Genomic DNA, 23988 nt, shown 5'->3' with positions numbered 1-23988 from the left:
AACTTCATGAAAACTAGCTAGCCAAAATTTTGAATACCTAATTCTGAGAAAGCTGCATCTCTTCTCGCCACCTATTAAGCAACTGGCAACAAGGTATATTTGGGAGAAAAACATGACTATTGTGAAGTTTAGGCAGATTATTCCTATAACAGGCACAGAAAATGACCAGAGCTACCCAACCTATCAAAGACTATGATTAACTCCTAGAACATTAAATCATACCTATAAATGTTCTGATATAAATTATCACAGGTTCTGAGGAAACATATTCCCCAAAGTTAGTTCTCCAAAGCCTGACAACTATCATTATTCACACCCCAGTTAAAGACTAGTCCCAGGAAAATCCAGTTTTGAGTTAATTCTGAGCTATGGAAGTTCACTAGATGTAGTGGTATGTGTGGGAATGACTTTGGGAGATAGGAGGAAGAACTGTAGCCAGGGGTATGGTCAGATAAGAGGCATCTTAACCCATAGCAGGAATGTGAGCGTGGCAAACATCTCAGAAGGGATCCTTCCTGGTTTCTTGGGCTGTGAAGGAAACAGGGGAGAAATGACTTCCATACTTGCAAGATTTATGTCAACCTTATGAAGTAGTCCAGATAGGAAGCACATCTAGATGAATTAATTCTACTTTAATGAAAGGTTGGATTAACAGGTTACAGATGTACATTATCAAATCCATTCCTGAACTCAAGAAATGGTAAATAACCACTTGGTCAACAACTGGCCAAGCAAAAAAAAATCTGCCCTATGTATAGCCTTATGATTATTCATTTAACAGTGGGTAAAAGAAATAGAGGCATGTTTATGATGTCACGGTTGCAGAGCTCATCAAAATCAGCACTAGCTAACCAAGCTGCATTTCAGCCTGCCAATAACACTTTCAGATCAGGTTGATCTAGGAAAAACAGCTAAACATATTTGAAAGTGATCTGTAAAAGTCCATCATCCCCCAGGCACTAAATGTATGGCCTGAAGGCTCAGTCACTTCAGTCCAGTTTTGCTTTAAGCATCAACTGTTCCTTAAAGCTTGGAGGACTTGCTAATTGGTTAAACAATTCAGTGTTTGAAAGAAGAGAATAAGCTTCAAGACCTTTTAATATAAGATTCAAGAATGAAGGACTGTCAGAATATTAACACTAAGTCAGGACTTTTGTAATTACTCACTCTATAGAAAGACCCATAAGCAACCAAAGCCTGATTAAGCATGTTTATGGCAAAAATATGCATTAGGTCCTGTGATCACCATTTGGAACCTTCCCAGATGGCTTTTGACAAGTAAAGTCAATGGAGGAAGCCAGATTCACTCAATGATGGCATGATTCACTTAACAACTGCAGTGATTTGCTTAACAAATGTGGCAAAAAGGTTGTAAAATGGGGCAAAACTCACTTAACAGCTGCCTTGCTTAGCAACAGAAATTCTGGGCTCAGATGTGGTCCCAAGTTGAGGACTATCTGTAAACACTAGAAAGAATAACTTTAATTTACTTGAGGAGCAGAAATTGAAGAATCTGTAGCCTTCTCACAAAAAGCCAGAATAATACAAATAACAATACAAATATAAAGTTATAGTGATCTTGTGATCAATCAATTTGAGTTTATTTGCTTGGTTTTTTTCATCTACCAAATAGAATAGGCTACATTCTAAGAATAGCCTACATTTAAATGTTTTCCACCTTCATTATAGAGAATTGTAGAATAACTTGCTCTGTAACTCTCTAATTTTCTGCTTAAAGTTGCTTCCAACATGGATTTCAGTAGATTCATAGATTCTGGAAGTAACATTGTCAGCACTCTGGCTAATCTTTTGCAAGTTTGTTAAATGTTGGTTGATGCTGGTTGAACTTCATTTTTGTTGGCACTGATTCTTTTACTCTAAAGCAGGGCTCTTCAAACTTTGCCCTTTTATGACTTGTGGACTTCAACTCAAAGAATTCCTCATTCAGGCATAAAAGGGCCAAGTTTGAAGAGCCCTGCTCTAAAGAAAAATGGAATGACTGTAAAGTTCAGGTAGATGACATCTGATAGGGCAACATCACCAAAAAAGTAGCGACAGAATAGATAAACTGGCTCAATTATTTCCTGGAATGGCTACTAAACCATTTAAAAAAAATAAATCTCTAGAAGATTCTATAAAATTTAAGTTGTTTCCATCCTTTATACTATGAAATTTAAAAAGTTTTATTATACTATTTAAGTCAAGTACACACAGACCAGAGAAGTTGATCAATTAGAAGTTTTTCTTTGTAGATTTTTTTTAAAGAAAATTTTATTAAATGTACATTTAAAAACAAAAGTGGACATGATTCAACTTCCCTAGCTACAACACTACTATTAGTATTACCTCATGTTACAGTAAAAATAACAAAAACTTAAAATACATTCTATGACAGGACAGAGTATAACAAACTGTACATATAACATCTGTAAATTTTTTAGTAAACTGTCTTTCAGTTGTCAGCATTATATTTACATATCTTTCAGTTGTATCCTGATATAGTTGCTAATAAGAAATCCTTACATTATCAACTAATTAAACAATAGTCATCTCAGCGATCCTCCTTATCTCTAACCAATTGTACAAATTTTGCCAAATTTCATAATACTATGTTTCAGTCTTATTTTTGATCTGTAGGGTTAACCTGTCCATTTCAGCGCAGGATAAAATGTTATCTATTATTTCTTCTTCAGTGGGTGTTTCCTTTCTTTTCCATTTTTGGGCATATGCCAATCTTGCTGCGGTTAAAATATGCACTAATAAGTAGAAAGATGCTTTGCTGAGTTTATAGCTAATAATCCCTAATAAGACGGTTTCTGGTTTTAAATCAATTTTTTGTAGTAATATTTCTTCCAACCAATTTTTTATCCGCTGCCAAAAGTTTTGCGCTTTTGAACATTCCCACCACATATGATAGTAAGTCCCTGGAAGCCTTCTGCATTTCCAGCACATTGTTGAGATTTTTTTATCTATTTTTGCTAACCTTGTAGGAGGAAGGTACCATCTATAAAACATCTTGTACAGATTCTCTTTATAGGAGGTGGCTAGCGTTAACCTCCTATTTCTATCCCATAGTGATTGCCAATTATCTAGGTCAATACTGTAACCAAAATTTTTACTCCGGGTTAACATTGTTTCTTTTACCTGTTCTTCTAACAAATCCTGTTCTAATAAATATTGATATATCTTTTTTATCATTTGGTCTTCTGTTCCTAAAAGAATTTTATCTAATTGTGTATGTTCTAATTTTATCCCTGGTTCTTTTTTGTCTTTTCTGTATCGTGACTGTATTTGTAAGTATGTCCACCATTCCAACTCTATACCATCTTCTTTGTAGATTGTTGATCACTCATTGAATCATGATAAAAGCTAGGACTGATTTATATAATCACTGCCTTTAGTAAAGAAACTTAATCCTCAATTAGAATTTTTTTAATGGAGAAATTCTATTCACGAAAGACTTATTGTGGTCAAACACTTTTCTGAAGACTTTCAACAATTTACTTCCTAACAGTGACATCCTAGTTATTATGCTCTTTTATATTCAGTGGAACATATTCCCAAGTATGCTCCCCCAAAATTGCAAGCTCATCTTGAAAAATTAAGTAGGAGAAATATACAAAAAACAAATCCCTACGTACTCCCTGGAATAAATGTACAGGGCTAAATGTTAGTCTCATAAAAGAGAAATGCATTATATAAAGAGAGGTAAAACTAAAAACTTACAGCCTGGTTATGGCTTGGTTTTTTTAGGTCTCTAAGCTGAAGGATAGTTTTTGCTTCGCTGCTGAACATTCATAGCAAGGACAAAGACAAAGCAATCCATTTTGTTCACTTGCAGCTTTGAACTCAAGAAAAATGGAATGTTGTTCTCATATTATTTCCCGCCTCCCCCTCCCGAAAAAAACACTTTCAAGTGCTGATTGTGTGGGATTTGGAAATTATGTACAATTGCATTACTGGGAGCTGGAACAAGTAATTTCTGTCATCAAAGCCAGCCAAAATGGATGAACTTTTGAGATTCATATATACATACATAAATCACAATAAATTTTTAACAACACTTCCATTGGGGTGTTGCATAACCTTCATTTATATTATATTATAAAACAATATAATTTATTTAATTATCCTTATGTATTGATGATTAGTGTCTACAAAATAACTCAAATTCCATAATTGACCATCCCCCTGTTACACATATTCATGTATATTTACAAATATACTTTTCAGAGGCAAAGCAAAATGGTTTGTTAACTGCAGGATTTTTTTCAGGGCAGAAATATGCAAAACTAAATAATTAAATAAGGGATATTTAGATAGACAATGCCAAGAGCATATATTACTGGCTTGAGAATCAGGGTTAAGATCATTTTCTATTGCGTATTTCTTCCATTCCAGAAATATATATGTTTTTGCAAAACCTATCATTCATTTCCATAGGAAAAGCAACAATAATGTCTTGACTTTTTTTTAGAAATCTGGAAATGTTTGCATACAAGGTGCACTACAAATGAGAATCTGTAAGTAGCTACATATCCCCAACTACCAGTCTAAGTAGTCAGTAAAGCACTTTGAAATCCTTAGATGAACTCTGATTTGTATGAAAGGCATTATTGCTGCATTAAATCATCTGTCTTTTTGGTATAAGAGAATGTGAATAATGACAGATGTAGACATTCATGTATCAATGCTCTGTTCTAAATTAAGTGTGTTGCTATCTTTCTCTGATCTCTAAAGCTGATGGAATCCAAGGCTGGTAGATGTCAGTTGAATTTGAGCAAAACCAGAGGCATGATTTTGGATAGACAGAATATTAAGGAAAAATATAACAGGTACCATGGCATGCCTCAGTTTACTACAATATAAAATATTCAGATTTGTTAAATAAGCATAGAATAGTAATGACATAAGAACCAGGTAGGTGTAGTGGTTGAGGCATCAGGCTAGACACTGGGAATCTGTGGACTCTAGCTCTGCCTTAGGCACAAAGCCAATTGGGTGATCTTAGGCCAGTCACTCTCTTTCAGCCCTAGGAAGTAGGCAATGTCAGACCACTTCCTTGCCAAGAAAACTGCAAGGACTTGTCTAGGTAGTTGCCAGGAGTCAACACTGACTCAAAGGCGCGCGCGCGCACACACACACACACACACACACACACACACACACACACACACACACACACACAAACACCATAATCTCTCCTGTCAACAGGAAAGCTTTTCAATTTAGTTCTTTGGCACTACTAAGAAGGTAATTTTAGTGGGACAACACAGGAACAGTTGGGGAGAGGCAGCCTGAAAGTGAGGGTTATATTAAACTCATGAAAGAAGACCAAATAATCATATATGCCTTTATTTTTGAGCAGGATATAGACACAGAATTACTTATCAATAAGCATTAACACTTGGAGCAGGAGAAAACAATGCTTGTCAATCTGGAGAGAGAACATGCATTTAAAGACCTAAGCAGACTGCTACCTTTTGTGGGTAGACACTCATATTTCATGTTATTTCACATATATCAAAGAGTTTTGCCAATTTATTTATATTCAAATCACAGTTCCTTAACAGTAGAACATTTGAATGTAAAATAGGATGTGATAATCATAAAAGGGTTAACATTCACTTTCCTTGCTTGGAGAGGGAGAGGAGGATGTTGACTATTGATTAAAAGATATAATTAGCTCTAAGGGTTGTTGGGGTAAGAGGTGTGAACAAAGATAAAGGTGCATTCACTGGTTTCAGCTCTGGTGAAGTTTTTTTTTAAAAAAATCCCTAGGGTCCAAGTAAAGGAAAGGATTACAAGGATAGTGATGAAGGAGTTAAATTAAGAACATCAAGTAAAATGGAAACTAATCAAGGAGAGAACCAACAAAGAACTAAGGAGAAATTTTCTGACAGAACAATTAATCAGTAGAACAACCTACCTCCAGAAGTTGTGGGTGCTCCATCACTGGAGGTTTTTAAGAAGATTGGACAACCATTTATCTGAAATGGTATGGGTTACCTGCTTGAGCAGGGGATTGGACTAGAAGACCTCCAAGTTCCCTTCCAACTTTGTTATTCTGTATATAGGCAGCAACCATAAACTCATGAATAAATATACACAGGAGCTTTCATTGCTTATTAAAACACTTTGTACACCAGAAAAGACTTGCCTTAGGTCTTTTTGTTTGATATCTATCTGGGAAAAGGCTGAGGAGTGCTAGGAATAAAAAAATGGTGGGTGAACTAGACAGATAGAAGGTAGTTCATTTATAGTATGTCATCAATTACTACTTCCCAAATCAATTTCATAAATATAAATGACAAGCCAGTAATTCCTCATTCCATAGGTGTTTATTTGAATTCTTTTTTCTAAGTAAGATGCCTTATATTCATAGCATTATCACAATCTATTCTGGAAGTTACATGATTCAGGAAAAAAATACTCAGCCTAATTCGCACTGTAAACCACACTTTATAGAATAAAATTCCTGATTACACTTTCTACTAAGCCATAAATCTTAGTAATATATAAAAATTAAAGTGGCTGAACATGCCTGGCAACTAAGTCAAAACCAAACAAATCTCAATATAAATAAGCATAACATATAGTTTAATCCTAGTGTCTATATTGACTGTATCACATGGGAAATATTCCATGGAAAGTATCTAACATAGAATAAAACATAGCACATTTAATGCTCTTCAACCAGTTCCTTAAATGGCTGTAGATATGAAGGATGCCTAGATAGACAAGATCTACTTCCACTGTATTTACAAATCTGAAAAATCGTATCAACTTCAAAAGTCCATGCAGCCCAATGTTGGTCTGTATTGAATGACTATGATTTACCAAGAAAGGACTTTTAGCTGATCATCCTAGGCTACAACAGCTATGTTTTATTATTTCTTATGACACCATATTCCTATCTATTTATTGTATCTTGGGTTCATTTTTTCAATGGAATTTAGTAATTTAGCCCCTCCTGTTCAACATCTATATGAAGTCGCTGGGAGAGATCATCAGTGGCTTCGGGGTGAGGTATCATCAATATGCTGATGATACCCAGCTTTTCATCTGCACCCCGAACCAACCCAGTGATGCCCTCGATGTGATGTCCCGTTGCCTGGAAGCGGTACAGATTTGGATGGGAAAGAACAGGCTCCGGCTCAACCCGGCCAAGACTGAGTGGCTTTACGTACCGGCATCTCGTTTAGTCCAAGAGGTTCCATCTTTGGTTATATGAGGAGAGATGTTACCTCCCGTTGATAGAGCACGCAATCTAGGCGTCCTCCTGGATTCACGACTCAGTTTTGAAAATCATATTGGAGTCGTGGCTAGGGGGGCATTTGCCCAGATTCGCCTGGTATGCCAGTTGCGCCCCTTTCAGGACCGAGATGCCCTATGCACAGTCACCCACGCACTCGTTACCTCCCATATAGATTACTGCAATGCTCTCTACGTGGGGCTGCCCTTAAAGACCACCCGGAGGCTTCAGCTGGTGCAGAGTACGGCTACACGGGTAGTGATGGGAGCACCCCGATACTCCCATATTACACCCCTCCTGCGTGAGCTGCATTGGTTACCGGTTGCCCTCCGGGTGAGATTTAAGGTGCTGGTACTTACCTTTAAAGCCCTACATGGCTTAGGCCCGGGATACTTGCAGGACCATCTGTTGCTGGGAACGAATTCCCATCGCCCAGTACGCTCACACAGAGAAGGCCTCCTCAGGGTACCATCGGCTAGACAATGTCGGCTGGCGACCCCCAGGGGGAGGACCTTCTCTGTGGGAGCGCCAGCCCTGTGGAACCAGCTCCCCCATGAGCTTCGGATGGCCCCAGATCTCCAGTCCTTTCGCCGTGGCCTCAAAACACTCCTTTTCCACCTGGCTGACCTGGCCTGACAGGGATTTTAATTATGTTTTTAATTTTTTAACTCTAATTTTTAATTTATTTTAATTTTAATTTTAATTTATTGTACAGAGGTCTTTAATTTTAATTTTATCTTAACTTCTGTATTTATTGTATGTTATTGTTGTTAGCCGTCCTGAGTCCTTCGGGAGATAGGGCGGCATATAAGTCCCAATAATAAATAAATAAATAAATAAATAAATAAAATTGCTGATTCTGGTCACGCAGAAAGAAGGTATCTTAATAAATTTATAACTGAAAGTTTATCCTAGTGAGGAAACAGTACAAAAACAACAGAATGTGGGGAGCAAAGAGAAAAACAAAGGAAGAAAAATTCTACAGCAGAAAGCTCTCTGTGATGCTGACTTCAATTTTAATAAAAAAAAATCAACTAAAGTTTTAAGTAACAAAGCTACTGTAATATATTTTTTCTAACGTAACTAAATGTGATAAAATGCAATAAAATGAAAAAAAAATCCTTCCAGGAAGGTAACAATGCCCTTCAGTTGTCCTGAATGCAGCTGCCAGCACAGGAGCTGTACAAGAGCCAAATAATGCCTGTGGCAATATCTATTAAATGACTGTCTTATGCTTCAAAGCATGTCTGATTTATGTTTCAGAATCCCAAATATTAATTAGTACTGTACAGTTGCTGAATCAACCTATGCCAAGCTTCTCCTTTCTCCCACTCAAAGCTTTTGCAATACCTACAAGTGCTGTTTCTCTGATGTGTGAGTATTTAACAGTTCTGCCGATCTGAGTTGGTTGCTGTGTGATAAGCATCATAGGAAGTTCAAAAAGGCAACTGCAGAGATCCAGTTTGTAAAAAGATTAATTAATATCACTCCATCTGGATATTTTATACATTAAAAGAGGCACTGGACCTACCAACTGCTTTGTACCACAGGGCTTCTCAGTGACTGTGAGGGGAGCAGAACCCCCAGTACATTGACACAGAGCTTTTCTTTCTGTTAAAATATTTTCAATTTGTCCCATCCCCACTGCAGCTTAGCCTTGCAGGAACAGTAATCCACAGGCTGCTGCTGCTGCTGCCATCTTAGTGCCAGCTGCCTTTGAGTTATTACTTGCTTCTATTTGTAAAATGACCCAGCAGCACATGCTACTTAACATTATTAAACTGTGCCAGCATTCTCCCCTATCTACAGAGCATCTTGGATGAAGATTACTAGAACATAAAAGAAAAGAACGTTCAGCAAATACCAACTAGTTTTAGTTCACTATGATTTTTTTTTCTGGTATGGAGAGTTGCTCCAAAGTCCTCTATTGCAGGGCTTTTCAACCAGTGGTACGCGTACCACTGGTGGTACGTGAGCACGTGGCTGTTGGTACGCGGCATCGCCTTCCTCTCCCCAGCCTCACCCCTCCGCTCCTTCCCAGCACTTGCTGCTGGAAAACAAGCTGCTTGGCGGCAGCCTGCCCTGCAGGAACCCTACTGAGGGCGTGCAAAGAGCTCAGGCACAGAGCGAGGCCCCGCCTTCCCCAGGGACTCATTGTGCAGCAACCGGATTGAACTCTTCTTGTGCGGGATCCATGTCGTCCTTCCCCCCTCTTCTTACTTCAGAAGCAAGGGGACAGAGCCATCCATTCCCTTGGCAGGTAGGCCCCTTCCTTCTTTCCCCCCTTCTCTTTCTCTCTCTCTCTCTCTGTCTGTTGCGGCCTCTTCCATCTTTTTTTCCTCCCCCCGCGAGCTTGCGATACCCCTCACAGCCCTGTACGGCCAGCCCCAACCTCCACTGACGGGGTCCAGTGTTTTGGTGAAAACGCTGCATTTTTACTACTACAGAAGCATTTGTTTTTTTTTTTATTTCTAGGTGCTTGTTGGTTACTCTGCCTTCAGTGGCCAAAAATAATTTGACTAACTTTGCGGATGTGGGGCAAGCCAGGGAAAGGGGGGGAGAAATCCCCAGGTTGCTCACCGGCACGGCAGCCGTCCTCTGCGCGCTCTTCTGTGCCCTGCCGTTCCTGGGCTTTGGCAGCAATGTGCAGTACTGTCCAGGCATCGGATGGCATGCCAGCAGCCCCCACGCAGGACCCACCTGATTGACCCACAAGGTGCAGCCGCGCCTTCCAGACTCCCTCCGGGCGCACAAGGAGATAGGTCAGTTGGTCCTGCTGGCGCTCAGGACCACCCTTTTCACAACCTGCTCCCTGCCGCTTATCGTAAGTAGCTGGGGGAAAGAACTAATGGGAGAGGACGGACAAGAAGGAAAACTGTTCCCAGTTCGGCTTCGGCACCTGCCGAATACCCTGTGGCTGCCGTTGATGCCTTTCTTCCCCCAGGATGCAGCTTAATTTCCCGAAATAAATACGAGGGAAGAGAAAGCGCTCCAAGGGGTGGGGGTGGGGAGCGAGCGCCCGCTTTGCCTTCAGAATTTCCTGTTGGGTCTCACTCTTTCCACGCGGGGCTGGGAAAGTTTGCTTGAAATCTGTAGCAGTCCATGCCAAAAGCGCAACAGATGAACCTGCATCTGCAGGAGAGGGGAGGGAGCAGGGACGCCCCCTTGCTGTTTCAGTGGGGTGGAGTGGTTGGGCTGCTTCGGGACTTCCTTCGAGTCAGGATGGTATTGTCTGCAAAATTGGTCAAATTATTCTTGGCCACTGGAGTAACCAACAAGCACCTAGAAATTAAAAGAAACCCTAAAAATGCAGTGTTTTCAAAACACTGGAGCCCGTCGGCGGAAGTCAGGGCCGGCCGTACCGAGTCTCCAGCTGATCGGCTGCCCTGGATATGGCCTCCTGGGTGCACAGCATTGCGCCGACCCACCGGGAGCTCTCTGCGACGCTGTGCGCCTGGGAGGCTGGATCCAGGGCTGCCGATCAGCTGGAGACTCAGTACGGTTGGCCCCGACCTCCGCCAACAGGCTCCAGTCCACAGAGAGCTCCTGGCGGGAGAAAAGAAGGGACAAAGAGGGAAGGAAAGAAGGAAAGGGAGGGAGGAAGAAATGAGGAAATCCCAGATGTGGGGCAAGCCAGGGAAAGTGTGTGTGTGTGTGTGTGTGTGTGTGTGAGAGAGAGAGAGAGAGAGAGAGAGAGAGAGAGAGAGAGAGAGAGAGAGAGAGAGAGAGAGAGAGAGAAATCCCTGGCTGCAATTTCTGGGCAAGATTTCCTGCTTGCAAAAGGAAGGGACAAAGAGGGAGGGAAGAAAGGAAGGAAGGAAGGGACGATGGGAGAGAGGAAGGGCACCCACCCCAGTCCCACCCCCCTCCACCAGAGACCCATGGATTCCCCCCTCACAGGCACCCTGCAACCTGAGTGATGAGCTCCACCCCCCCAGCCATTGACTTCCCTTGTCAAAAAGTTGCAAAAGGTGATCACATGACCCTGGGACACTGTGACCGTCATAAGTATGAATCAGTTGCCAAACATCCGAATGTAAATCACATGACCCTGGGGATGCTGCAACAGTCATAAGTGTGAAAAATGGTCATAAGTCACTTTTTTCAGTGCCATCGTAACTTCGAACAGTCACTAAGCGAATTGTTGTAAGTCGAGGACTACCTGTACTTTATCATTTTTTTCCTTTTTTTTTTTGGTCAAGTTTTTGACACCTTGCTGGGCGACTGGTGGTACTCGGATGTTGCCATATCCTAAAAGTGGTACAATGGGTGAAAAGGTTGAAAAGCCTTGCTCTATTGCATGTTTTATCAGCCTGACTCACACCTGTCATTCAGTATAGTTGGATCCTATAATCTAACTTAATCTTAGTCTTGAATGCTAAGCAAAGAGAAGATAGTAACTAATGCTCCAATGATACAGTTGACTGAAGAAAACACTACTTTCCAAGAGCAATGAAAGACTGAGATAGTTACATTAACTGCTTATCTGTTGAAGGACAAAAATGCCCCACCTTTTTAGGCTAAGGCAACAGTTAGCCTCTGCATGGCAAACTAGGGGCTACCAACAAAAAGAAAGCATGGCTAGAGCATAAACAGAAACAAGATGTAATTTTACTTTACTTTACTTTACTTTAATTAGATATGGCTAATATTACTTTCCAGGGGCCATGATGGCTCAGCGGTTGAAGATGCTGAGCTTGTCAGTTGGAGAGCTGACCGTTCAGGTTCAAGTCCTGAGCTCTGCGCAATGGAGTGAGCTCCCATTACTTGCCCCAGTTCCTGCCCACCTAGTAGTTCTAAAGCATGCAAACGCAAGTAGATTAATAGATACCACTTTGATGGGAAGGTAACAACGTTCCATGCACCTTTGGTGCATAGCCATGCTAGCCATGGAAATGATCTTCAGACAACCCTGGGTTCTTCAACCAAGAAACCGAGATAAGCACCATTCTCTAGATATGGCAGACAGGGGAACCTTTACCTTTACTACTATTTTCCATGTGTTTCATAATTCTTTGAGGAGACTGATGAAGGGTACTTCCAAACAAAATATATGTGTTCCATTTCTAAACTCAATTCAAGGTGCTAATACCTTTAAAACTCTACATTACCTGGGAGCTACATAGCCTCTAACTCCCTATTTTTGAATTTTGAGATAATCATTCAAATTATTTGGAAGGAAGAGCAGCATAAAATTAACTAATAATTAATTCTGCCTCTGCCTCCAGCTTTTTTTTTCCAGAGAGATCCCTATAGTCTCTTAGATCTTCTAATCTTCTGTAAGAAGAGAGAGAGAGAGAGAGAGAGAGAGAGAGAGAGTGTTTTCAGAAGCACCAATTTGGAAATATGGCAAACAATAACTGAAGTTGTAATAGTAAAACTAATAATTGCACAATGTATGCAGTAATATCAACTCTAGTCTAATAGAGCAATTTTAGTTTAATAGCTTTTATATTCAAAGCTGAATACTACTTTTCATGCATGATGGACATCTACATTGGTCAAAGAACTGACTGAAAGACTGGACTATTTTCACAGAACATTATTATATTCAGGAATGTACAAAAATATTTTTTTTCTTACACAGAATTTTTGATCTGGAGTTTAAATCATTAAAATGAGAGACAGTTTCTGAATACAACTCATAACATACCCAAATATGATTTTACAGCCATGTATTTACAACGTTTTTGCACACTGAGTCATACTGGATGTCATAACTTTGCCAGCTTTAGTAAAAGAAAATGTAAACTATGATAAAATGGGACAGGACTGTGCCTGTCTGATTTATTTCTATCCATTTCTCTTTGGTAAATAATTTTATCAGTTTTTCCTTTCTAGGGAATTTCCCCCCCCCCCGCTATGTAGTTTCCCATTAACCTATAAAGAGATCACAGAGAAAAAGAAACAGGATTAATGATCTGTGAAATAGGTACAGTACAGTGGGTACTGGCTAATCTTTGCTAACTTAGTCCAAACCCACTTAAACCCTGGCCAGCTTTTGAACATAATGAACAAAAGTGGATTCAGAATATATTTTCTGGAGCTAATATAAAATGATTGTGGATGCAAACAATTTGCCAAAGAACAAATCCTGAAATTACTGCTAAATATTTTTCACGTTATTTTAGTAGAAGAGTGATTACTGATTTCAATAAGTAATAAAGTCATTTGACCTTATAGTATAAAAAAGTTAAATATCTAAGCATCGTAGGAAGCAGTTAACATATTAAAAGCAACAGTTAAGTTTGTTTCCACCACAAGTTGCATTCACAATAAATGTAATCAGGGTCAGCCTTGAGCATAAGGTTTGTTTAATCTAGTGATTTTTAAACTTTTTCACTTTCAAACAGCTTTGCTTCAGTTTCTCTAAAGAGAGATCCTTCTATATTGCAATGTGTTCCAACCCATGATCTATCATTCTCAGTCAATACAGAAAATGTTGATTAGATTGGTTGGATCTTGCTGCCTCCATTATCCATTCAGGAGAAATTCAGTTTAGTGGCTGAACTATATCTTCATAGAAATGAAGGAATCCTTGATAAATTACAAAACTCATGGGTTCTTCAGAATACAATTTGAAACCAACAGTAATTTACTGTTTTGACATTATTTCGTAAGTGTATTCTTCAGCATATTATGTTTCATATCAAATGTTCAGCTGAATTAGGAACAAACTAACTAGCTGCTGAACAGTTTAATTTTACATTTAACATTTACCTTATATTTATAGTTTTGTTTTATTGACAAGCACTATGAGAATCAGTGAAAAATTGTGAGGTTGCCTCAAATACACATTTAAAAAGTTAAATATGGAAGCATTTACTGTAGTCTTATGATACAGAATATTTATTTTCTAGATCATAAAAGCTACACAAAAATGTCACATTTGAGATGTTGCTCAAGGCAAGATTTATTGTAACCAGAAACAGCTCTTGTTTGATTATATTTTTGAATTTTCCTTTGGACTTAGAATCAAATCTCACTGGACCACAGTTTGACACATCTGGTAGGTAGCAGGTCGTATACCATGGTTTAGGATGTGGTATAATTACACACACACACACAAACATATCCTAATGCATACAAACTGCATTTGAGTAGCTGGGTCCTCAGCGCATCCCTCTCCTTATATATAAAAAAAACATGTAAAGAAGGATTCCCTCCCCATCCCCAGTTTCTAGCACAAATTATCCTTCTGGGCATTTCTTACTATTCTAAACATACATGGTATCACAAATTGCAGCTATTATAACCAGTTATAATCTCCATTTTATTTCCTCTGAAATTTTAATTTGTTCTTATACATTTTTCTATTTCCTCTCAATCATAACTGGAAAGAAGAAGAAAATAACTAAACTTCAAACATTTATATTTCTCATTATAGCCCTCCTCCCAAAATTTGCCGGAGCATGGTAAGTTGGAATTAGACAACTATCAAAAGGAACAAAATGTCAAATACATAAACTTTTCCATCAAATAAGAACTGTTGTAGCTAGTATGGCACTTTTATATTTTAGAGAAATATTCTCTGATGTCTATAAATAACTCTTGAAATATTAACTAGAGGATTAGGAATTCTATACTGGCTATAAAAATCAAAAACCCACACCAAAGCAAACCTGAAACACTTTATTCTCCTTCAGCTGCTTACTTTTTTACACATAATTTCAAACGTGGGAAGCACAGAATGTGTGTGTGTGTGTGTGTGTGTGTATAGTACAATAACATTTTTTATAAATTGCAATGACTAAATAAAAGATGACCATTTAAAAACTATAATATGGAAATACACAATGAACTAACTATATAATATACTTATTTGGGGAACACGGAAACAAGTATGCCAGAGGTCCTTTCCTAGTTAGAATTTTTTAAAATTCTATTTTAAAATTTAAATTCAATGTTTTCATAAAAGCCACCTTCCAAAGGCCAATGCATTTTACAAATAGTTGTGTGCAAACCTCTATTGTTAAGTATATTATCTGATGTTTTCACAAATTCTAATTTGTTAAATACATATTTTTGATGCCACATAAAATACATAATACAAAGATACAAAAGATAAAGATTGCCAAGTAGGAGAATTAGGGGGAAAACATAAATTTTTCAGAGTACTAAAATATATTTGTGTTCCCAAATTGCAATTTGCAGAACGATACTGAAAAAGAGTCAAGACAGAATTAGAATCACCAGGCTGATGTACAATGGCCCGCTATTGAGCCTGTTTTAAAAAATGAGGGAGAGGGGTAGTAAAATCACTGAAAAAATAGAATTTTTCAGTGCAACATGTGAAATAGAACTTGCATTTCTCTAGGAAAATTAAATGAGGTTGGAATGAAATGCCACTTTTAAACTACAATGTTCGGAACAGGGAAGAAAAGGTATTTTTAAACAGAGTTCTATCATAATGTCAGCCTGCCAAAGCACCCATTTTGAGCCTCATAAAGGCCAACCATGGAACATTATCTCTAACTATGAATTTATGAAATGCTTAGAGCAGGGGAAGCCAAGCATTGTAAAGTACCAAATTTAAATAAAGCACTTTCTACTTACCCTGTAGTTTGCACCATGATCAGCTCACCCTCCCTAATAATTCCAGTGCATTGTCTGAAAAAAAATGGGAACTAAATCCTGGGGGAAGCAAGCAGAAAGTTCCAGAAATCCACAGATCTGTAAGACTCTCGAATTTAAACCCCTGCCCAAGATGCTGGGTAGACTGTGTGTCTATCTTTAACTTGTAACTGATTTGGTTTCACATTCCATTGAAGTCCTGCTGGCAAATGCATTTGCACAGCTTACCAATCACAAACAGTCAGATCCACTCCCTCTCGCCTCCTCTCTCCCACCCCGTTACGCCACCCTCCTAATTCCTCTCTTTTGGAGAGCCCACGAAACTCCCTCGCCCCTGTGCTTTAACCTATCTCTGATGAAAGGAAAGTGTTTACTAATCTTTGCTATCCAAGCATAAATAGACATCACTAGGGCTTCGCAGCCAACAGTAAACTAACTTCCAAACGTGGCTGTCCAGGAAAGACATGTTCTGCTAGTAACATTCCTGAGAGCCTGCTGCAACAGAGTACAGGAACTATCTTGCCTTTCACTGTGTGCCTAATTCTGTACGTTTACATCATAGTGTGTACATCACTTCTTAACTCCCGAATGAAAAGTTTAACATCCACTGAATTCAGGGTTAATAAGCCCTAAAATAATATTTACACATGGATCCCCAGCTGCTCAGGAAGAAGGGGTTAATATGTAAATAAATCTATCTGAGATGAATAAAGCAACACTGGAGAAAGAGTATGTAGGAATGCAGTCTAACATAAAGTATAAAAACTGTTGCTTCTCCTGATGGGGGCAACTGGAGATTATCCAACTTTGTGGGGTTGTTGTCATGCTCAATTTTGCAGACATAAAGTACATTTTTTTTGTTCTTGGCTGGGTTGTTTTTGTGGTTCCATTTGGTGTTAGTGTTGAAATTGTCTGATTATGTCATCCCAATGTAAAGCTCAATTTTTGATGACTCTGTGGACAAATCCCTTTATTTTTTCTACTGTTTCTTCTTTTCCAGGCAGCAGTATGGAAACATGCTTGCCACTGTTTTCTTTTGAGATTTTTCCTGGGATTTCCTATAGTTTTTCATCTAATACTAGAACAGTTCAACTCAGCTTAGCTTTCTGAGGTCAAAGCTGCCTAGGTATGTTCACATTAAATTAATGAATTGTCTTCTGCTATGTCATATTGGAAGGTCAATACAACATAACCCTCAAAAGAAGCAATCCATGTGAGCATGAGTGTGTGAGTGAATGAGTGTGCAAAGAAACGAAAATAGCTATCCTAAGATGGCATCTGCAATTTGTTATAATTATTTAGTTAAAAATAGAAGAATACTAGGTTAATTGATCCAATATTTTATTGACAAACCCCCCTAAATAAATTACTTTATGTTTCAGTATATTCCTACAAAAGCAATCCGGTGAGGTAGCCTAAACCAAGATGGAAGGAATTATGCCAAGTCACCTATTGAGCTTCCTGTCCTGAGAATGAACATGGACTTGAATTTCTATCATTCAGTATCTTAACTACAAACTATTTAAACTGACCATTTATTATAGTATTTAAATTTTTTTCGAAAAACCATCTAAGCCATTTACAAAAAACCGTAATTCATCTTTGTGTATCTAACTCAGCTGCACAAACTTAAACTTTACAGTTATTTACTCTTATACGTACATATTTTGTTGGCACAGAGACACGAGAAAAGAATTGCCAGCTAAATTCCAGGAAAAAGATAGATGAAATGTGATACTCCTGCCAGATCTATTATTAATAGTTCCTTGCTGACCTGCCTTGTATTAAAGCAATGACTGGCTGAAATCCTGCACACATTTTCTGAGGAGTAATTCCTACTGAATTCAATAAGGCTAGTTTCTGAATAGCTTATGAAGCATGAGAGGAGACCATTGGATTTCCAGATATTGCTGAGTTAAAATTTCTAACATCCTTTCTATTTGCTAAGGAGCTGCCAGCATTGATCTAATTCTTCCTAATCAACTGGAAAGCCATTTTGGCCAGAATAACAGAGTAACAGAGTTGGAAACTTAGAGGTCTTCCAGTCCAACCCTCTGCTCAGGCAGGAAACCCTATACCATTTCAGACAAAAGGTTGTCCAAACTTTTCTTAAGAACTTCCAATGTTGAACACCCCGCAACTTCAGGAGGCTAGTCATTCCACTCAATAATTGTTCTGTCAGGAAATTTCTCCTTAGTTCTAAGTTGGTTCTCTCCTTGATTAACTTTCAAACATTGCTTCTTGTAATGCCTTCAGATGCTTTGGAGAATAGGTTGACCCCCTCTTCTTTATGGCAACTGTTAAGATATTGGAACACTGCTATCATGTCACACATAGTCCTTCTAATTCCTGCAATCATTCTTCATATGTTTTAGCCTCCAATCCTCTAATCATCTTTGTTGCTCTTCTCCGCACTCTTTCTAGTCCCAACATCTTTTTTTTATATCATGCTGACCAAAACTGAATGCAATTTGTGGTCTTACCAAGGCATGGTACTAACACTTCATAGGATTTTGACTCTATCCCTCTGTTAATACAGCCTATCAACTCTTTTTCAATCACATGATACTTCCCCGGTATTCCAGGATCTTTGAAAGATATGGTTCAGTGGTTTTGAGATTGCGTCTGCCAGTTTCTTCCGAACCTTGGGGTGATTTGATTTTAACCTAGTTAGAGTAGTTCTTTTTCATATTGCTGGAGTCTTACACAGGGTTCAAGCAGCATTTTTCATTTTTATATCCCTGTTTCATCTTTTTCATTCAGCTATCTTTGAGACTACCCACTCGATGTCTTTTTAGGGCAGCTGATAGAGTCACAGCTCGCTTGTTGTCAATTGGTAACTCTAGAAAAAGTCCGACTCTGCAAATACATATTGCATTAGAACTAGAAAATGTTAGAATCACAATAGTTATAGGCTAGAGTTATAAGTATAATTCTCTAATTGATATAATAAATATCCATCCATCAAGTTTTAATTCATTAAGATCAAATGCATGCTCAAATATGAATTTTCTTAATGAACACTTTTCAGTAAGTTGGGAAACAAGAACCAAGACAGAAAGTAAATTATATGAATTATTAAGCTCTTGGAGATGAAATCTGGAAAAATATAAATTCATAATTGAAGCAGTTTCAATAGAAGAGTAACCTGGCAGCACACTGTATTTTTATTGAGTTCAAACCTTGCAACTTTTACAATTTAGTTGCTAAACTAAAAAACTGTTTTATTAATATTTACAATTGAACTAAACTCAACATTGAATTTATGACAGAGGATTAACTAATTTCATGGTAGATTCTCCAACGTATACACAATACTTAATACTAACAAGAAAAATATTCAATATATTGTTGCTCAATTCATATGGAGAGACCTCTATGGTTGGTAAGTAACTAATAAATACCACCAATTTGTTGCTAATTCTACTTTTTCACAGAGAATGATATTTGCAAAGCAAAACTCTTCCAGCAAGAACTCTTTTTTCCCTATTAAGTCTGAGGAGAAATTATTTTAACAATTTAAAGCTTTATACACAGTATTGGTAGAGAAGGAAATGATTTTTTTTCTGCGCTAGTAACACTCCTTTCCATGTCACTTCTCATTTCTACAGAGTGTATAAAACTTGCTCTCCTCCATAAGTGACTATGTGAGAGAAGATTTAACAACAGCAAGACACAAGTCCACTGATAGTTCATCTGGAGTCTCATATATACAATGCTTGTAATTTAGAGACTGCCACTATTTATTTGTGCTTCATTCCCTGGAAGGACTTATAAGGATAAATTAAAGGCCTCGATTAGAAAGTGTCCTTTCTTTTTTCTATATTTCTGTTTCCATTTTTTTCCTTCATAGATAAAATCGGGATCTTTCTTCATACTGCTATTACTAAAATCAACTATTTCTGGACACCATCCATGGTTGCTTACATTAATTTCTGCATGAATAACTGAATTTTAAAATGATATTTCCTCTGAATCAAAATTTAAAAGCAAAAAATGGCATTTTTCAAGAATAAATGCTATATGCTGTATAAGGGATATATTGAGGCATTTATTTCTCAGTGTATTGCTTGCTTTTCTAGTTTTTCCTAATTGCAAGAGATGGGTGGCAAATAAAATGAATGAATGAATGAATAAAAGTCCCCAAGACTAGCAAACAGCATTACCTTTTATATATCAGTGGCACACACAGAGAAGTATTTTTAGTCCAAAGTGCTTATATTCAATCATTGCTTCTATTTTTTAAGAGACATATACTGAAATCCATTTACTAATGACATTTATCCTCTTTGCTACATTTTGCAATAAGAAGTATAAATAGTGTGGACTGATCCTAAGAGTTCATCTCCTCCTAGCACTATAAAGTCCAGAAAAGTGAAAACATCTAGTTCCTTCAGACAATCTGCTGGATCATTTCCCTCTCTGATAATCCAACTGTAACCTGAGAAAAAAGAAAATCACCAGAGAAGAACAATAAGGGACAATTTTGATTACTTCACAATCCTAAAGTGGCCCTAAGATCTTTTTTTGCAAATGTGAAGTAAGATCTTCTTCTAGAAAATAGAGCCAGCGGGGCTCCCAGCCCCCACAAATACAAAATACTAAAGACTACTTACAGAGGTATCCACAGTGGTAGTCAAAAAAGTCAAGATGACAGCCACAACCATAATTCTACCCTTGTTTACATGCAACATTTCGTCACACAGAAAACCCTACAGCAGAGGTGGGATTCAAATATGTGAACAACCGGTTCTCTGTGTGGATGCTGCTTCCAGAGGTCCATTCTGGGCCTGGGCAACAAAAAATTAGCTACCAGTTCTACCAAACTGGTGTGAACTGGCTGAATCCGACCACTACCCTGCAAGTTTACTTTACAGAAGTATTGTAATATAAGTCCTATATTCACAAAATGTGCATATAAACCTCAGCAAACCTAGTAGGACACACTTCTATCAGTTTGCTCTCTTGTCATTTAAAATGGTTTTTTCCTGTGCAAATTACTTACCATGCCTAATCATAAAGGTGATGCTATTCAGCTTTGAACTCTAATAAGATAATACTAGGGAAGTCTCATTTTAATTATATCCTAATTCATATGAGTACTCCAAAAAAATATGTAGCAAGCACACAATCTCAGGTTATATGGCACCAAATCAAATTCCTGAACAGACCAAACATTCGTATTTCCACCAAATGTTCATTTACCATCTGTGCTTTTTCAATTAGTTCAAGCAAATATTTGTATAATTCATTTGCATTCAGGGATTTTCCGGCATTTTTCCTTAAAGTAACAAACTGCTGTGCTTCCATGGCCACAATTACCAATGCAGATTATAATTTTTATTTGTTTATCTGTTTCTATCCTGCCTTTATTATTTTTACAAACAACTCAAGGTGACAAACATATTTAATACACCTTCTTTCTCCTATTGCCCCCACAACAACAACCCTGTGCAGAGAGTTCAGATGAGAAAGAGTGACTGGGCCAAGGTCACCCAGATGGCTTTCATGGCTAAGGCAGAACTAGTACTCACAGTCTCTTGCTTTCTAGCCCAGTGCCTTAACCAATAAACCAAACTGGCTCTAATAATTTCTTTACAAGATGAATAACTGCAATATAAAAGATTATTGGCATGGACTCCACATATTACACATTTGAAGAATTGTTTCTATTAAAAGTCATTGAAGACTGCAAAAGGTATGACCTGTCCCATATACCTTTATTCAATGGAACAGTTCACTTACAGTAATCTCAGACTAACACACTTTGCTTCTAATTACTAACAACAACAACAACAACAACAACAACAACAACAACAGTAAAGTTGGAAGGGACCTTGGAGGTCATCTAGCCCAACCCCCTGCTCAGGCAGGAAACCCTATACCATTTCGGACAAATGGCTGTCCAGTCTCTTATTGTTGCCAAATAAACTCTAAATTGGAGAAAACACATTTGTTGCAGTTCTAAAATTCTATAAGCTGCAGCCTGAGGCTACATGTGGCCTTAGAAGGCTTAAAGAGCAACTTTCAGAGCTTCTGTAAAAAGTTAGGAGTCTGGTAGCACTTTTTCTATTTAACACATTTTATTAAAAAACATAACCTGAGCAAACTGATGGAAATCTGTGGTATCATTATAAATGAGTTGGATTATATTGAGGAAGCTAAAAAACAACTCTCCAATACCACATTCTACCAATTTCTCTCCTCAGATCCCACAATAACATATCAAAGAGAACTATGCAATGTGATGAAGATAAAGACATATCTGTAAATCAATGGCAGAGCTATGGACACTCGTGACTCCTCACTTTGCCAATATCTCCACAGTTTCACTTTCTTAACTCTCTCACTCCCTTAAGCCCCTCCTGTATTTGAGATTCATTTATGACATTTTATCATGTGGACTTATGGAAAGAATCTCTCATCAAATGTCAACATGTCTTCAACAACTTCCAGCCCACCATTAACCTCAGTCTAGAATGTACCCAGAGAACAAGTCCACTTCCTTGATGTCACCCTAAAACTATTCAAGGGACATATAAATCCTCCATTATACAGGGGGCCTACTGATTGTTCTTACAAACCTACATGCTTCCAGCTTCTACCCAAAACACATCATCACCAAATCTATCATCTACTGTATAGCCAGCCTCTAAGCTACAACTATATTTGTTCTGACCCACCCAAGAGATGCTCAATTGATGGAATTAAACCAAGTATTTAGGAGACTATACAATCAATCAATTACTACGGAGGTCCTATTAAAACACAGACCAGAACAGACAGAAAAAGAGACACAGAAACTGAACAACAGAACACTAATGGTTGTCTCCTACAGCTCATAGTTTAAGCCACTCAAGCACATTATTAATAAGTTACATTTCAGACCAATGACATTGCACTTTCTCAGACACTGAGTAACAGGCCCATACTTACATCTAGATAACCACCAACAAAAAGCAGATTCCTACAAGCAACAAGAAACAACAATGATGGTAATATGGGAATCAAATCCTACAACACAGATGTCTACTTTGCCCCCACATATACACCAACAGCACCATCAAATGCCAATGAATACATGCATAAGATTAAAAGCAACTTAAATATGATATATGCCATCAGCTGCCAATACCTCTCTAGTTTCTACATGGGACAAATGGGACAAGCTTTGCACAAAAGAATCAATGAACACATTTGACATCAGGACTCAAACCAAGGACAAATTTACATCCAGGCATTTCAGTCTCCCAGGACATTCCATAGCAGACCTCAATGTGACTGTTTTGGAAAAGTAGAATTTTAACAGCACCATTGTATGAAATACTATTGAACACGTGTCTCAAAAGGTTTCAGGCAACTTCATAAGAACTTAACAAATTCAGTAAGTTTTAATGCACTACAATGTTGTTGTTGTTGTTGTTAGTTGCAAAGTTGTGTCCGACCCATCGCGATCCCATGGACGACGTTCATGTCCTCTACCATCTTCTGGAGTCCATTTAAGCTCATGCCTACTGCTTCAATGATTCCATCCAGCCACCTCATTCTCTGCACTACAATAGTTAATTATAAAGTATTCGTACACTGTTCAATGTGTAACCTGCATCTGCATAACCAAGTTATCTTGCCACACATTTTCTCCTGCCCCAGTTTATATCTACATCAATCTAACCCCTCTGTCTCTGATGAAAGAGTTGCAGCTCACAAAAGCTTACATCTTTTAATAAAATGTATTAGTCAGCAAATGTGCTACCTGATTCTTTTGGTACCATATCTTGAGATGGTTCTCTTCCTTCAATGTCTCCAAAAGTTGCAACTTGTCAGAATTATTAAATACATGAAGAACAGTCATATTCTCCATGATTCTTTCTAATTAAGTTTGCATTTAAATGATACAAAAGAATTTGAAAGAAAATACAATCCTTATCCGGACTTGCTTCTTTCTCTTTTCCATTTTTTAGACTACAACTTAAAAGCCAAAAGTGTATGATGGTTGTTCCCCCAACACTGTGTTTCCTGATTAGCTCAAAAGAAGCAGTTCTGAATAGTGGCTTCTAACTTTATTTCAGAAAGTTTAGGCAAATTAAAGTTTCCTGATAAGGTAGGAAATTGTGGCCATACTGAATAACTTTCAGTTCAGTTTCTGTGAAACTTACCGT

The 23988-nt window shown here is 38.0% G+C and overlaps 1 protein-coding gene across 4 annotated transcripts in view; it reads right to left on the bottom strand.

The window, feature by feature from the left end:
* The window catches only part of DTNA (dystrobrevin alpha), a 140671-nt gene extending 124727 nt beyond the window's left edge, over nt 1-15944 (bottom strand). For all 4 annotated transcript variants that reach the window (XR_014026173.1, XR_014026174.1, XM_081325814.1 and 1 more), the window contains exon 1: nt 15812-15944. Coding sequence is in view for 2 of the 4 variants with exons in the window: in XM_081325814.1 (XP_081181940.1) it covers nt 15812-15828 (17 nt within the window). In the remaining 2 variants the exon portion in view is untranslated. The remainder of the gene's footprint in view (nt 1-15811) is intronic.
* Nucleotides 15945-23988: the final 8044 nt, after the last annotated feature.

The sequence above is a fragment of the Vipera berus genome (genome assembly GCF_964194415.1).
Source record: "Vipera berus genome assembly, chromosome: 3".
Classification (NCBI taxonomy): Eukaryota; Metazoa; Chordata; class Lepidosauria; order Squamata; family Viperidae; genus Vipera; species Vipera berus.
Note: the sequence above shows the minus strand (reverse complement) of the source record. Positions and strands in the feature narration are given on the sequence as shown.